General features: G+C 53.0%; 1 protein-coding gene across 2 annotated transcripts in view; it reads left to right on the top strand.

Annotated features, from left to right (window-relative positions):
- Positions 1–15,386, top strand: part of CSMD1 (CUB and Sushi multiple domains 1) — a 1,035,440-nt gene that overhangs the window by 871,824 nt on the left and 148,230 nt on the right. For both annotated transcript variants that reach the window (XM_036228983.1, XM_036228984.1), the window contains exons 24-25: positions 14,445–14,636; positions 14,875–15,001. In XM_036228983.1, the coding sequence (XP_036084876.1) occupies positions 14,445–14,636; positions 14,875–15,001 (319 nt within the window). The remainder of the gene's footprint in view (positions 1–14,444; positions 14,637–14,874; positions 15,002–15,386) is intronic.

Genomic DNA, 15,386 nt, shown 5'->3' with positions numbered 1-15,386 from the left:
CGATAGCTTGAATTTTATCTATTTAGAAGTGTTAATACTTTTTATGATAAAATGGCTGAATCTGAAAAGAAAATATCTTAGGACGCTGAGGGCTTCTGAATTTAAAAATATCGATCGGGATGTGCACATTGCTAAAAATTTATATGCATGTTACAGGAAAGAGTTAGAATGAATGATGCAATTAAGACTAATCGCCTTTGAGTGACTTCTGTTCTATCTATTGATTGCATGTATTATAGATTACCCATTACATGTACATAATGCTTATAATCATATATCTGTGTAAATACACACATGCGCGCGCACACACGCGTACGCATGACAAGCCTGGGAAGTAGGCCTTTCTCATCACCACTGCTTTCCTAATGAGAAAACCAAACACAGGCAGTGTGAGTCTCCGTCCTGAGTGCCGGGAGTGTGTGCGGTGGATCCGGCATCCGGGCTGTAGCTCGCAGTTCTCAGGGGTCCTGTAGAGGTCCTCTATCTACATAAATCAGCATGGAAGATGTTTTTTATGATGACTATAAAACAAGAGGATAAAAATAAAGGACAAAAAAAATTGTGCTTGGAAAAAAGACAAGTTTGCAATATGGTAACTCTCATTTTCAACATTTTTAGTTCCAAAAAATAAAAAATGTAGCTATTTGGTGTGAAAAACTAATTAAAATTGAGACATCAGTTAGCTAAAACACTTAAAATATACAAGGCAGCCCAATCCTTCGCCAATCTGATGATTAAAAATCTTTATGACACCAAATACCATAATATAAGAAATTGAACATTTTGGATTTTTGAGCATGAATGTATGTTAATTATCATAAAGATTGATTTCTTTATTTGACAGGTAAGCATATAATACTTAGAAAAGATAACAATTATCCCAGATAGGGAGCTAATCAGGTTAATAAAAAGAAAATTAAGTGTCTAAAATCTCCCTTGGCAGGAAAATGACCATTGAAAACCTGTCTGACTTTGGGCAAAAATGTAATTAAAGTGGCTAAGATCATGAGAAAAACGATGTTTCACTTTCATGAGTATAACCACTTAAAAGATTCAGAAAGCACGCTAATAACATTATAATTTAAATAAAATAGTAGCAATCGACACTATATAATCTATTTATAATTATAACTTTTATTCGAGCTCCACGTTGCGCTCTCAAAGGAAGTTCGGAGAGTTCTTTAGAACCGTTCTGCTTCGCCTGCAGGAAAGATGTGTGCTTTCGTGGTCTGTCTTCTATGTGCGTTCTCCGTCTGCATGCTCATTGCTTAGTTTTTGTTTTGTTTTGTCCTGTCACTTGGATGTGTTAGAATCTCAGAGGAATGCAAATACTTGAAAAGGAAAACTGTTTGAAAACTCTTGGGCGACTGGGTTCATTACAGGTCCTGGGAGGCTCCCTGCACGCTGGGCTAGCCTGACACTGTCCTTGCTCTCAGCTCGTCTGGCAAACCATCCTCCCTCTGTGGCGTCAGCGGGAGTGGGAAGGGTTGGCCCAGGCGCCGCGTCTGGGGGTCCCCGGGCTCAGCGCCACGCCCCCCGCCCCGCCCCGCCGCACGCACGCCGTGCTCACTCCTGCTTTGCGTCTCGCCGCTTTCCCAGTGCGAGTTCCGGCTCTTCTCCCCCATGAGCTCGTGACTTCCGAATACTCATCCCGTATTCTCATGGTCGTGCGAAAGATAGATGTTCAGACGCAAACTCACACCCACTGGAAGTTCAAGCAACTGCATCTCTCATTGTGGAGGAGTGGCTGATCGTTTCCAGAATTCTTATGTCCCCTTAATTCTCTAAATGACCGTGAAGAAGGTCCAGGTGCTCTAAAAAGCCTGACTGGGTGGAAGCCAGAGGCCGGAGGCCGCGTGCGTGGCGCGTCCCCCTGCCCGCGGCCGGCGGCTGCGCCCAGGCCTGCCCTCGGCCCTGCCCATGCCACAGGCCGCTGCCGTCCCGCATTCCAGGGTTCCCAGCCCAACTTCGGGGGAACCATGGGAAAGCGTGAACTTGTGGATCTGTTTGTGGGCACTTTCCAATTATATGGACTTTTTAATATGTAAATAGCAGCACAAACTTTCCAAGAAAAAAAAAAAGGAAGCGTGGTGATGGTTGATATGTAGCTCTGAAGGTAACCGTTTGAGAGGAGGAGCTGGTCGTCCTGTCTGCCTGGCCCGCCTCACTGACACCACCCGGAAAAGCCCAGGCAGCCGGGGCACGAGTCTTACTCCAGAGAGGGTCCTAGAACTGGAAGAGACAGCCGGGTGCGAACAAACATTTATGTCTGTCATATTCATATTATATTATGTACAGAATGGGTGCCGACGGCTGTGTGATCCAGATGTCGACTTCGCATTAGATTCTTAGATTTAAACACTAAGTAATTAAGATATCCCGAGCACCCACGGTGTGATTCAATACCTAAATCAAATATTCATCCTCAAAAGACGGTGTGGAAATAATGCTTACAAAACGTTTTGAGCAGATTATTAAAGTTTAAGACGATGTATAGACACTTACAACTATTTTCAAAAGACTTTTGTAATTGCCTCTTGCTGGTTAATTGCATTACTTAAGGAAACATTCCTATTTGAATGTTTCAGATCCATAATTAATCTACACACACGAGTGGATTAGAAAATGTCAACAGAGAGTAAATATAAAGCTTAATAAACATTCCGAAGGTTTTGAAATGCTCCCTGATATTTACAGCACACGCTCGCAGCCCTCTGAGGTTGCCAGTTGGCCTTGCCGGGCCTCGGGAAATGCTCTGCTCACTCCTCGCAAAGCAGAAGCCGGCGTCCACTCCACGTGGCTTGCAGAGGCTGTGACATCGGGAGTGCCACCGTAGGGGCCCAAATCTAGGTCTTCTCGCTGAAGCCCAGCGCTGTCGGTCAAGGTGTTTAGCCCATCTCTCGTTGACGGGGACCACCGCGACTCACGGATATCCCCGCGTCTGGAGGCCGCAGCAGGAGGAAAGGCCAGGCTTCTCGGGGTCGTGGGAACAAGCGTGGGCGTGGAGGGCCGGTAGCGGTCCTGGGTTCTGCGCGGTAGCTGAGGGCGACCCGCGACTGGAAACCTTGACCCCCGTTCCAGACCCTCTGCCTTTTGTTACGTATCTGTCCGTCCTCGTCACATGTGGTGGCCTCTGATTCGGCGATTGTGTCAGCTGGCATAGCCCATCGGTCCCTCAAGATTAGGGACAATGGAGTTCGCGCTTTTATTCCCCTCCGCGCCTTGCGCAGACATCTGAGCTGTAATAGGAAAGCTCGGATCAGCTCGTCTTTGTCCAAGCTGTGTTTTGGGGCGCCCTAAGGCCTGGCAGAGCTGCCCTGGGGCCTTGAGGCAAGTGCGGGGGGGGGGGGGGGGGCTCGCCCTGCCTCTGGGGTTTTTGTTTTGCTTTTTCCCAGTGAGTGTAAAAGCCTTTGAGTGTCAGAGAAACTCTCATTGACGGTGGTTTGCTATGTTTTCTGAAGATTTTGGCAAACATAAGGAGTTCTGAAACTAACTTAAAAATCCCATTTTGAATTCGGAGTTCTTGAAACATACTGACCTTTTGAGAGTTCCGCAGGAACATCCCAGGCCCTCTGCAGGAACAGCTTAGCAAGGGCGTGCCAGGGGATCTGCAGGTGAAACAGGCTCTGGGGACCGCGTGCCTCAGCCGTTTCCGTCAGGGTGAACCAGCCCCCCGCGGTTCAGCAGGGGCGCTGCGCTGCCTGAGGGCTCAGGGACAACAGCAGAGTAGACCAGGGACTCCCACCCCGCTTGCTGGGTCCTTCCCATCGGCCCATGGCCGTGGCCATGTCACCGCAGCTGAAAGTCGCACACAGCGCAGGAGCAGAGAACCCAGAGGCCAGGATCCAAGGCACAGACCAGTGGCCTGGGACCGTCCCCTGAGCACGTGTAACACGGCGCTCAACAGAAATGTGACTCTGTGGGTGTGTTCTCAGCCGGGAGGTGGGGGGTCTGGGGCTGCAGGAGTCGGTGCAGGGCCCGGGGCCAAAGGGACCAATACGTGTGACCCTTTCGAAGTGGGCACATGTCATCTTTACACGGATTTGTTCCCTTCCCCTAAATAAATCAACTAGAGTTTCTTGATGATAATATGTAATTCTTGTCAAGATTCAGAAATACACATATACATATGTATATGGACAGGCACACCCCTCGCATATCAGACGTGGGTTACATATTATACATGACACGTAGTTAGTTATTCATGATGATGGCAACAGAATTTGCCCGAGGAGGGTGAGCTCACTGAGAGCTGGGCTGATGCCAGGAGCCTCCGGAACGTTCCTGCCTCGCTGCTGGTGGCCTCGGCCACACTCCTGCGATGAGGTTGGAGGTGGCCGACCCTGAAGCAGGAGCCCTGGCCGCCTCTGCGCCCCCCATTCCCGTGGCGTTTTGCCCCCAGAGCTTTTCACCATAAAACAGGAGTTTCTTAGGAGGAGAAACCTCGGCTTGAGGCTGCAGTGATCACGGGGCACGAATCTCCATTCGTTTCTCAGAGGGAGGTGTTATCAGACACAAGGGGATGCTTGGTTGATTGAGTCAATGCCAGCAGCTCCTCCCAGGAAGAGACGGGCGCGTGACCCAGGTCTCCCGGCTTCTAACTGGAAGTTTCATCACTTAGCCACCTCAGCAACACGTACAGTGTCGCAAAAGTTTACAGTGTTCAAAAAACATCTTGGTGAGATCCTGGCCTGCTTCGCTGCCGTGGCGATGTGGTAGCCGCCCGGTTAGGCTCTCAGGTCACCCAGGTGGCCCACGGCACGTCCTCAGACCCCACGGAAAGTGCCGTGTCTACGTCAGCTTGCGAGTAGCTGCTCCACAGCTTGGCGTAATATTCCAAGAGGTTCAGCTTTGTGAATTTGTTTTGTTTTGTTTTGTAATTAACGATTCCTTATATTTTGTGACAGTTTGCTATTTATTTTCATCTTTCAGAGCTGATGGCTCTATTGTTGGCCATCAGGGCTTCGAGAGACACAAGGGACCGAGAAAAGGGTGACATAAATAACTTAATTGTAAGGATTAAACTAAAAGCATATGACTTGAGTGTGAAATAAAATGAAGGCTGGCAGGTGACATCAGCAAATGCTATAAAAATCTAACATTTTACGGAAAGAGTTATGACAGACTTTTATTCTGCAGAAATAAAAAGTAATAATTATTGTATTAGAGTAATAGATACATTGTTTTTACAAAGGATCATTCATGGGGAGATGAGACTCAGAGATTAATATACCTTGTCACGAAGGACATGCTGGGCATAGGTCTCAGGTCATTTTATTTCGGAGTTTTATTTATTTTTTTTGCATGTATTGCAACATTCTTAATGACACTTTAAAAAGGAGAAAAAAACATGCTATCTGTTCAGATTTGTAGTTATTATTTTTTTTCCGCTTCACAAATTTTGACCTAGAGACATTTAAAGACATTCGGATCTTTGCTGCAACATCGCGCGAGGTTTGTTCGTTTCTTTGCGCTTTATTAAGTAAACTTGTCAAAAACACTGACACAGAGCGTCTCATCTGTTCAGTTTCACCATGACGCAGCCAGACCGAAGGCTAGGAAGGATAACCAAGGCCCCCGGGGGCGCTGGGCGCGAGGCCGGCGCGGGGACCGCGGCCTGTGCAGCCCCCGCAGCGCCGGGCGCGGGAGGCGAGCGGCCCGCACCCTCCTGGGCGTCCGCAGACACGCGGCGCGTGTCCGGACTCGCTCGCCAGCCGCCGCCGGGTCTGTCTCACCACAGAGCGGATATCGCTCTGATAAACCACCAGTCGGTTCTGGACACTTAATTCTGAAGTTCTATGAAACTGGAACAAGGAAGGGATATTTTAACTGTTAAAAAGGGATGTATAATTTTTTTATGATGATTTCGAGAACATTTACCTTTAATGCCCTATAGAACTTGGGTATGTGAGGGACTTGGGTGTGGGATGTGACTGGCACTGAGGGTGGCCTTGACACCCCTGGCCTTGGTGACTGTCGCCGACGTGGGGCGGTGGAGGAGGGCCGGGCTTCAGGGGGCGAGAGGGCCTCGTCTCCAAGGAGTCCCCGGCGTGGGCGTGCGCGTCCCCATTGTGTGCGTGCGCGTCCCCGCGCGGGCGCGCGCGTCCCCGGCGTGGGCGTGCGAGTGCCTGGCGTGGGCGTGCACGTCCCCTGCATGGGCGTGCGCGTCCCCATTGTGTGCGTGCGCGTCCCCATTGTGTGTGTGCGCGTCCCCATTGTGTGCGTGCATGTTCCCAGCATGGGCATGCGCGTCCCGGGCGTGGACGTGCGAGTGCCCGGCGTGGGCGTGTGCGTCCCTGGCGTGGGCGTGCGTGTCCCCATTGTGTGTGTGCATGTCCCCCGCATGGGCGTGCAAGTCCCCAGCGTAGATGTGTGAGGCCCCAGCATGGGCATGCGCGTCCCTGGCCTGGACGTGCGAGTCCCCGGCAGGCAGGCGGCGTGCCCCGCACGGCAGCCTGACACTGCGCTGTGGCTCCTGGCTGGGCGACCTGCATCACCAGCATCTCAGAAGCAAGCCGAGAGCTGGCAGTTCCGCGTCACCATCGGGCTGACGGATGGCGGGCGGCCACGCGGGGCTCTGAGAGAATGGGCGGTGGGGAGCGGGGAGCGGCTTCCTTGTGTCCTGATGCCGCCGTGCGGTGCAGGCCGTGGGCGGGTCGTGCTGTCGCGTGTGGAGAGTGATGGCCTCGCACGCTGCCCGAGGAGCTGTATTCTGGCGGGCGGGTTGACGATTACTTTGTATTTATTCGTTGTACAGTAATAACAGTAACAACATATAAATAATAACAGCAGCCGTAAATCCAAGTATTGTTGGTAATCCCTTATTTTTATACAGAGCTTGCTTATGAAGAGCTCAAAATGTTTTCATAAATCTTTCGCTTTTTTAATGAAAATCTCTGCAGCATGGGGACAGGCACAAAGCTTTCTCATTCATATTTAACGCTTGGAACGTGCGGCGGGCGAGGCAAAGGGAAGTAAGCTTGAGGACGGTCTCAGCCCAGCTCATCACTTCGGAAGTACTGGTTGCCCCTTCACCTCTCCTTGTCCCCACCCCTCTCCAGCGCGTCCTCCTGCCCCTCGGCCCCTGGCCGCCTGCTTAGCCTGCTCTCAGCCCCTCCCCCGTGGGGGACACTTCATCAGCCCACCATCCTACGCTCGTGCCTTTGACGTTGTCCAATATAGGCATCTTTGCCTTTCTCCCAGGCTTTCCATCTGTCTGTCTATCAATCATCTGTCATCTATACCTATCTATGACCTGTCTGTCCGTCATCTATCTGTCATCTGTCTATCATCTATCTATGTTTCTATTTGTCTATCTGTCTGCCTGTCTATCTATCTATCTGCCTGTCATCTCTCTAGTGACGAGGAGTAAAACCTAACTGAAGAGAGGAGAGGCTGGCGTCAGGACATCGGGGCCCCTTTTCCAGCTGCCCGCAGGGCGGTCCGCCCCCTGAGGCTGAGGGTGGGGGCTGCCAGGCCATGGCTCCGTCAGTGTGGATGAGCTGGCTGTTTCTTGATCCATTGACGAAAACCTAACGGTTATTTTAGGGTACAGAAGAATTTAGTCCCCATGGGACTGTGCAACACGATCATCATTTATCATGTATTTCTTCTTTATTTTGGCAAAATCAAGCGAATCTTTCTGAACCAACGAGGGGAGGCACAGCACTGTCTCTCGTGCGCCATCTCAGCTCCAGGTCGGAGTGGCTGGCGGGGTCCAAGGGGGGCACGGCCACTGCGGGGGGCGGCCGGGCCCGGAGGGGCCTCTCGGAAGGGACCCCCCTGTCTCTGAACCACGTCCCCGGCTCTCTGACCACTGAGCAACCTGGCCGGCCGGCGTCCGTTGAGGCACCAGGCTCCCTCTGGCCCGCCGCCCTTTACTGTGACTGTGACGAAGCCTCCGGTCTGTCTTGCTCAGGGTCTTGTCATTGCCTGTTTTCTAAGATTACTCTCATGGTTAAGAGAGAGAGTACACAAAACTGCCTAAGGCTCTGCTCAGCGAAGAAAAGTGTGGTGTTAACCGCTACTCACCTGCCTTCACCCCGCCCCCCGCCCCCACCACCCACAATCACGGCTGTCATCACAGAAACACTGTCACCAGCACCCGGTCCGTGTGTTTGGTTCCTAAGCAACGACTGGAGACCGAGGTTCACGGGTGAAAATAAGAAATTGGCCACAGCTCATATTTCTCTATTAAAATAAACAAGAAATTTGAAAATATGTTGTCAATCTGGATAATCCCATGTAGAAACAAATAAAGGCAAACAGACACCACTGAGTTTTAGACAATGGCAATTAAAATAAGTTGAGAAGCCTGTACGACTCATGAACGACTGTTTTAAAGCTAACTCGTTCATGTGTTTCTAAGTTCCTTCCTCCCGTTTTACTCACCATTTTCATTGAATAGATCCAGTTTTTCAGAAGCAATATGGAAAAAATATCTGACTTTTTAATTTGCCATTAAAATGGCTACACAATACAATTTTACAGGAATGCTCAAGTTTCTTTAAAAAATTATTGCTGAAAGTGTGCGTCGGCGTTGATATAATTGAGATGTGTTTCGTTACGGTGTTAGAGAGACTGGTAGAGGTTGTTCACCTGCCGCCTCGTCCTACACGTCAGCTGTTTAAGTTGGAATTTGGCGCTGTGATGTTCATCGTCGGCACGTAACCAGCTTTAATTTCTACACCGCTTGGATATCGAATGACAAAAGTATGTCGTACTCAATGATTCGGGTCTCTCTTGGAACGGACTCTCCATTCTTTTTGTCTTAGTGTTTGCTCATGAAGAATCTTCAGAACCACAAATTCCTACGGCTAAATTAAAAAATATATATATATATCGACCACGGTTAATAAGATGCTTGGAATAGTCAAGGCGTGTTAAGCAATTAGTGACTTCTCCGCTGGGCAGGAGGCTCCGTGAGCCGGGGGCTTCAGCTCCGTGCCCCCGACCGTCGCGAGCCCGTCTGTGCTCAGTGAGCGCGCAGCAGAGGCGGCGGCGGAGGACCCTCACCCCCGCCCCGGGCCTTACCCCCGGGGGCTGCTGCGGGGCTGCAGCGAAGGGCAGCGGCGCGGCGCCCCGGCGGCCTCCGACCCCGGCTCCGAGTCCCACCTCGCGTCCTGCCCTCGGCGCGCGGCCTCGAGCTCCGTCTGCGTGGCGAGGTGCTCGGCGCCCCGTGCACGCCCCGGCCCACTGCCCGTCCGCACCGCCGAGACAAACGCCTCTGCAGGCGAACACCGTCCCCTGCTAGCCCCGCGCACGCCCCGCGTTGCCGCTGCTGACGTGTGCGCAGCGCCTCCGCCTGTCCCCGGCGGGTGCGCAAGGCCCAAGCATGTTCCACACACCGAAGATTCGTTTTGGAATTTTAGCATATATTTGGAATTACAAAATATTTCAAGATCGACTCCTGGAATTTTTGCTGTGACTACTTTCCTTTCTGACTTTTTAGTGACACGTCTGGTCAAAACTAAAATGGTCCGGAAAAGCAGCCAATCCCCTTGGTTATCTGACCTTTATTCTGGACTTTTATAGGCTTTTTGATGTTTCACCCTGGAACTCAGATGTTTGCTTTTCTGTTTAAACATTTTCTCCATCCTGTTGACTAATGCTATTTTTGAGAAATAGAGTGTCTTTCCCCCGGGGTTGATCACATAATCACAAAATAGTAGCAGCAATAATAAAACGATATATGAGGAAAATAAATGGATTAAGTTTTTTAAAAAGTAGCTGAAAAAATTAAAATAGTAACTATCACTAAAAAAAACAATGTAGATCTGCAATTTAATAAATAACAAATTAAAAATCAAACATGCACACACACTTCACCCAGAATTCCATTCCTGAGTAATGTGAGTTGGATTTAAAAACAGGAGTCAGGGAATTCACTGTTAACGAACTGTATTCTCAAGTAAGCACAATAAATTTAAGAGTTTTAGCAACGTTCTCTCGAGCTGCAATTCTTTCCAGAGGAAGTAGTCAATATAATTCTTTTTTCTAGATGCAAATGTGAAAGCACTGTCTTTTATTTTATTTTATTTTATTTTATTTTATTTTATTTTATTTTATTTCATTTCATTTCATTTCATTTCATTTATTTTAATCAATCAAATATTTTATTTTATTTTATTACTTTATTTTATTTTATTTTACTCAGACAACTTTTCTTATATTCTAGAGATGCTTGCCCCAAAATTGCATTCACGATCCCGTCTGATCTCCGAAGCTAAGCAGGGTCAGGCCTGGTTAGTACTTGGATGGGAGACCACCTAGTAAACTAGGTGCTATAGGTATAAAAAATAAAAAATAAGGAATTGTAAGCTGATAAGGCTGTTGCAATCTATGAGAGGTCAACCGAAGGTTGCCATACCTTTAAAAAAATAAAACAGTGCATCCGCCAGATCGAAATGAGTCTTAGGCAAAGCTATGAGAGGATAGGTTTGTACAAATGTTTGCAGATGGAATGACAGAGCTGTGAATGGTGAGCGCTCTTTGTCCACTGTGTCCTCACAGCGGGCATGAGGGGACCCTCTCACGTGTGGATTAGACAGGCTGAAGGCGCCCACGTCACGAGTCTCAGGGCTCAGCCGGATATTTCTTTTTGCACATAACGCGCTAAAAGATAAGAGCTAGTCCGCGTCCTTGGGAGTTGAGTGGCTGTCTCTGCTGGCAGTAATGTTTTGTTAGATTTGAAGAGATACGAGGTTTAATTCTTTAAAAGGTTACAACTGGGTCCTTGCCGTGAAGACATGCAGAAGCGATTTTCATCTGCCTGATGTTTGCAGCTTCTTTTGATTTGTTCAAAGTGTCTTGGCTGCTTATATAACTTACGAAATCACTGGAAAGCAAAAAAAAAAAAAAAAATAGAATTACTAGTTAGAGTCAAGCAACAATTGCAACCCTTAACAATGTTTTGACGAAAAGTAACTTGATTTTATCTTTTTAAAGGTCCCAGGGCAGAATGAAAATACGGAATCAGTGTTTGTACATCTTATAAGTCAGTGGCTTCGAGATATAAAAGGATAACTTTTCTATCTTTTTAAAGTCATTACTCGTCAGCCATCTTAACTCCGACCATGCTAAAGCCTTTCAGATTCACATTAAAATGTAAATACCTCTTCTTTAGGAGGATGTCTGGGTAGATCTGAATGTAAGTCTTCAGAAATTGTTTGTACTCAGCCGCAGGAGAATCCTTCCTCGAAACGGCTACAGGGTCCGTGTCACGGCTGCCTCATCGTCTGACCAGAATGCCGCATTGCACATCCATTCCGTCTCTCTTGCTAGTGTTTAAAAGCGGCGAGTGAGGGTCACGCTGAATCCTCCGCACCTCGCCCCGCGGCGGCCTGTGGGGGGTGCAGGGGGCAGCGGCGGGGCGGGCTGCGTTTCCGGGCCACCAAGCACCCGCGGGACAGGGCGAGGTGGCGGGGGCTGCAGGTGTTTCTCGCATCCTCCAGGGCCAGGGGCGTCTCTGTTCTCACTGCTCCCCCGGGGCCGGACGACGCCTGTGCCTCCCCCTGCCGCCGGGTGGGCATCAAGCAGAAAGTGTCCTTCAGTGGATCGAAAACCGGAAAACACAATTCTGGAAAATCCCAATACTTTTCAACTTTCTGACAAGAAAGAGGAATCAATTTCCAGTAATGACGCTGGGAGGCCTGGAGGTGTCTGGCACTTAGGAATGATGTGCATGACTTTTTGCAAAATAATAACGTTTCATGATGCCGTCCAGCACTTAAGTGACCTTCGGAAGGAATAATGGAGGGCTTCGTGGGAAAACACCGGCCAGCCGGGCAGGAGGGGCGGCTGCGCTGTCATAAATAATTTGACTTCCATCGTCTACACGAGATGTGGTTGTAAACATAACTTTTGAGATTAAGGGATAGAAAAAGCAATAAAACAGATATTTTTTGGTGAAAATTTCAACCCACGTAGTTGAGGAGACATTTTCCTTGGCCCACCTTTACCTGTTTGCTCGTTCGTTTTTTAATGGCCCTCCCTCCCTTGCTCCAAAAAGCCGTTAATACACGTCTGGGGTGGGGGAAGTGTCCGTTCGAACTAATTTTAATCTATTTTCGGATGTTAGACCTTTGACAGCGTATTCGACTGAAGCCTTTCAGAGCTGTGCTCTGGGGACAGGGAGGGACCTGCCGAGTGGCAGGAAGGCACTGACCTCTCTGAGCTGTCTGTGGCGCCCGTGACCACACGCGACAGAGGCAAAACGGGCGTCATGCGGGGAGTCGGCACTGTCGCTGTGTGGGTCAGCACAGCCCCGGCTGAGGACACCCCCGCGTGACCCAGGAGACCCCTTCTGAGAGGGCCGCGGACAGTCCGTCCCAGCGAAGGTCATGGTAGAGCCAGCCTGGGCGTCTCGCTGTGCAGCCGGCGTCCGCACCTCACAGCTCGGCCGCTGCCCTCGTGCCAAGTCCCGGTAGAGCCTGCGCCACAGCGGACGGGGCCCCCGGCTCTTTCCACCACGTTTGCACGTGACTTCGACGACCTCACCTCGGATTTTCAGCATCTTCACTTTTGGAATATTTACTCATTCAGCAAACATCTTCGCGAACTCAAAACACGCACGTTCCTGTTGCTCCTTGGAAAATCGGGAGCTCGGGTCACACAGGGCCACTGTCAGCAGGCAGCAGGTGGGTCCCTCGGTCACGCCCAGGCCGGGCTCCTCACCGACAGGGCACCCGTGGCCGCACGAGCGTCCGAGGTCGCCACCTGCCCGACAGAGCGGCGGCCTGCCCGGGGCCCGGTCGCCCGGGCACCGCCCGCAGGGAGACGCCCGCCTCGTGTGCGCGGTTCGTGTGCCCGGACTTCGTTTGTCGGCTGTGTGTTTCCCGTTTCACACGCCTCATTTGACCTGAGACAGCGAAACGCTTTCAAACAGCTTGGTGTTCCTAGTGCAGCCCCTCCGAGCGTGGCCAGCGGGGACCTCCGCCTCCTGCCGGCCACCGTGCCCCAGGCTTCGCGGTCACCCTGGTCCCCGCCTCCTGGGCAGCGTCGCTTCTGAAGCGCTGCCAATATCTGTCACCTCCAGACGCCACGCGGAGCGAGACAGTAAAGCCACAAAGACCGCGTTCCCTTTCACCTGTGTCGGACGGCTGCCCATCCACGTGGACGCGGCAGGGCCGGCCTCCCTCCCCTCGTGGGGTGCCCCCCCCCGGGGTCAGACACATGCTGACCCCAGACCCCCTGTGATCAGGACCCTCCCTGCTCACTCCCCGCTCCCCTTTGGGCCCACATGAAGGACCCCTGTGTTTCCTGCAGGAATCGGTATACCTTCTGTGCCTGCCTTCCGCGGAGCCTGCAGTCAGACTCCTTGCACGCCGTACCTAGATCGGAGCCGTTGTAAAGGTGCTTGGTAAACAGACACTTTAAAGAAGGAAACTTTTCATAGCTACTGAGTGGAAATGATCAAACGCTGACTCCTTCCTCTGGCCAACGCGAAGTTAGAAAATCAGCCTCGATTAGGTCATCGGGGTAAAACGATGCTGGGAAGTTAAAGATCGGTTTGGGTCATGAAAACATCTCAGAATGCAAGTTGGACAGGCAGGGCGAGCAACAATCAGACGTTCATTTCTGTTATTTTATTTCGAGAAAAGGAAGTCAAGTTCGGTGGAAATAAACGTAAACGTCCACAGGGCACCACGGGCTCCAGCCCTACTTTGCAAAACAGTCGAAATCGGCCTCACATGCGAGGAGCATGTGGGGGCCGGTGTCCACGGTGGCCTCGGAGCTCGGCTCCCGGGGACTGAACACGGCTCGCCCCCTGCGGCGGCCAGGGCTCGGTTCCCGACACCCTCCCTCCAAGCCGATGAGCTGGGCTGGCGGGAGTCACCATGACGACGCGTGTCCTGGGTTCCCATCGTGCCCGCCCTGGCCGGGAGCTCCCTGCTGAGGGCCGAGGCCTGGCAGCGGGCGACCGGAGCCCCGTGCGCCGTGAGCGGCGGCTGCTTCATTACGAAGCCAGAGACCAAGGGGTGGTGGCGGAGGTGGGGCCCGGAGGCAGGTGGCTCTCGACGAGGCCTCACCCGAGCACAGGCAGTGCAGACCCCAAAAGCACCCCGGTGGCAGCCATGGGTGTCCCTTCCTCCTGGCCTGTCCCCAGCAGGACAGGGAACTTGGGGGCAGGATGATGAAGTCGCAGAGGCTCGGAGGCTTCCTGGAGGGTCCGGCACGCAGGCCAGCGGCCCAGGGCCAGCACACCACCCCCAGGAACCCTCTGGGGAAAGTTCCCATGATGAGTGTGTAAATAGGGAGAGGGACAAATAACGTGACCGAAGCCGGGAAACGCCGACTGTGGACACACGGCTGACCGACCCGCGGTGGCTTCCCTGTCCCTGCCGCGCTCGGCGACCCCGGCGGCCTCGTGCCTTCCCTGGTGGCCTGGCCCCGAGCGCCTCCTGCCCGCGCGGCTGCTCACCCTGTCCCCTCCTTGCTCGTAGGTTTCGACCTGGTGCGGTGCGAGGACCCCGGCACGCCCAGCTACGGCTACCGGGTGCGGGACGAGGGCCACTTCGCGGGCACCACGGTGCTGTTCGGCTGCAGCCCCGGCTACGCCCTGCACGGCGCGGGCGCGCTCACCTGCCTGAGCGGCCACCGCCGGGTGTGGGACCAGCCGCTGCCGACCTGCGTGGGTGAGCGGGTCGGGCGCGCGGGGCGGGAGTGGGGTGCGCGGGCCCCGCTCAGCGTCGCTCCGTGGAGACCGCGCGCCCGTCCCGGCTGCAACGCGGGCGCTTCGCCGTCACCCTCCTGGCTCCAGCCGCGGGGGACAGCGCCCGCCGGCAGGACGGCGGCGGGGCCGGGGCGCGGCGGGGGGCGCGGAGGGGGCTCGCTTCCACACCCGCAGTGACCGCCTGTGTCTGTCTCTTGCAGCGGAGTGCGGCGGCCGGATCCACGCGGCCAGCTCGGGCCGCCTCCTGTCGCCTGGCTACCCGGCGCCCTACGACAACAACCTGCACTGCACCTGGGTGGTGGAGGCGGACCCCGGGAGGACCATCAGGTGGGTGCGCGCGCGGGCACCGCGCCCCTGCCGCGGGGAGGCTGCGGCCGGCGCGCTCCGGCGACCGTCTGGGGGCCGAGGCCGCGGGCGTGCGGTGCGCGGCTCCCCGCGGCTCCCCGGGCGGCGTGCGCGCGCGGTCCTGACGGGCGAGTGTGAGCGTGAGTGTGACATTGGGTGTGCCCGTCGGCGTTGCTGCAGAGCACGCGGCCCTTCACTTAGGTGCCTGAACAGTCGCGTGCGCATGGCCCGGCCGGTCAGCTGGGCAGCGCTCTCTGGGCAGCGGGCGGCGGGCCGGACGGCCTCGCCCGGCCGCGGGGGCCTCGCCGCACGGGCCTCTGTTCTTCCGGCCCTGCTGGCCAGTTCTGAGCGGCGGGAGCAGACAGAC

Source organism: Rousettus aegyptiacus, unplaced genomic scaffold, assembly GCF_014176215.1.
Source record: "Rousettus aegyptiacus isolate mRouAeg1 unplaced genomic scaffold, mRouAeg1.p scaffold_m13_p_11, whole genome shotgun sequence".
Lineage (NCBI taxonomy): Eukaryota > Metazoa > Chordata > Mammalia > Chiroptera > Pteropodidae > Rousettus > Rousettus aegyptiacus.
The sequence above is the reverse complement of the archived record's forward strand: the minus strand, read 5'-3'. Positions and strand labels throughout refer to the sequence as shown.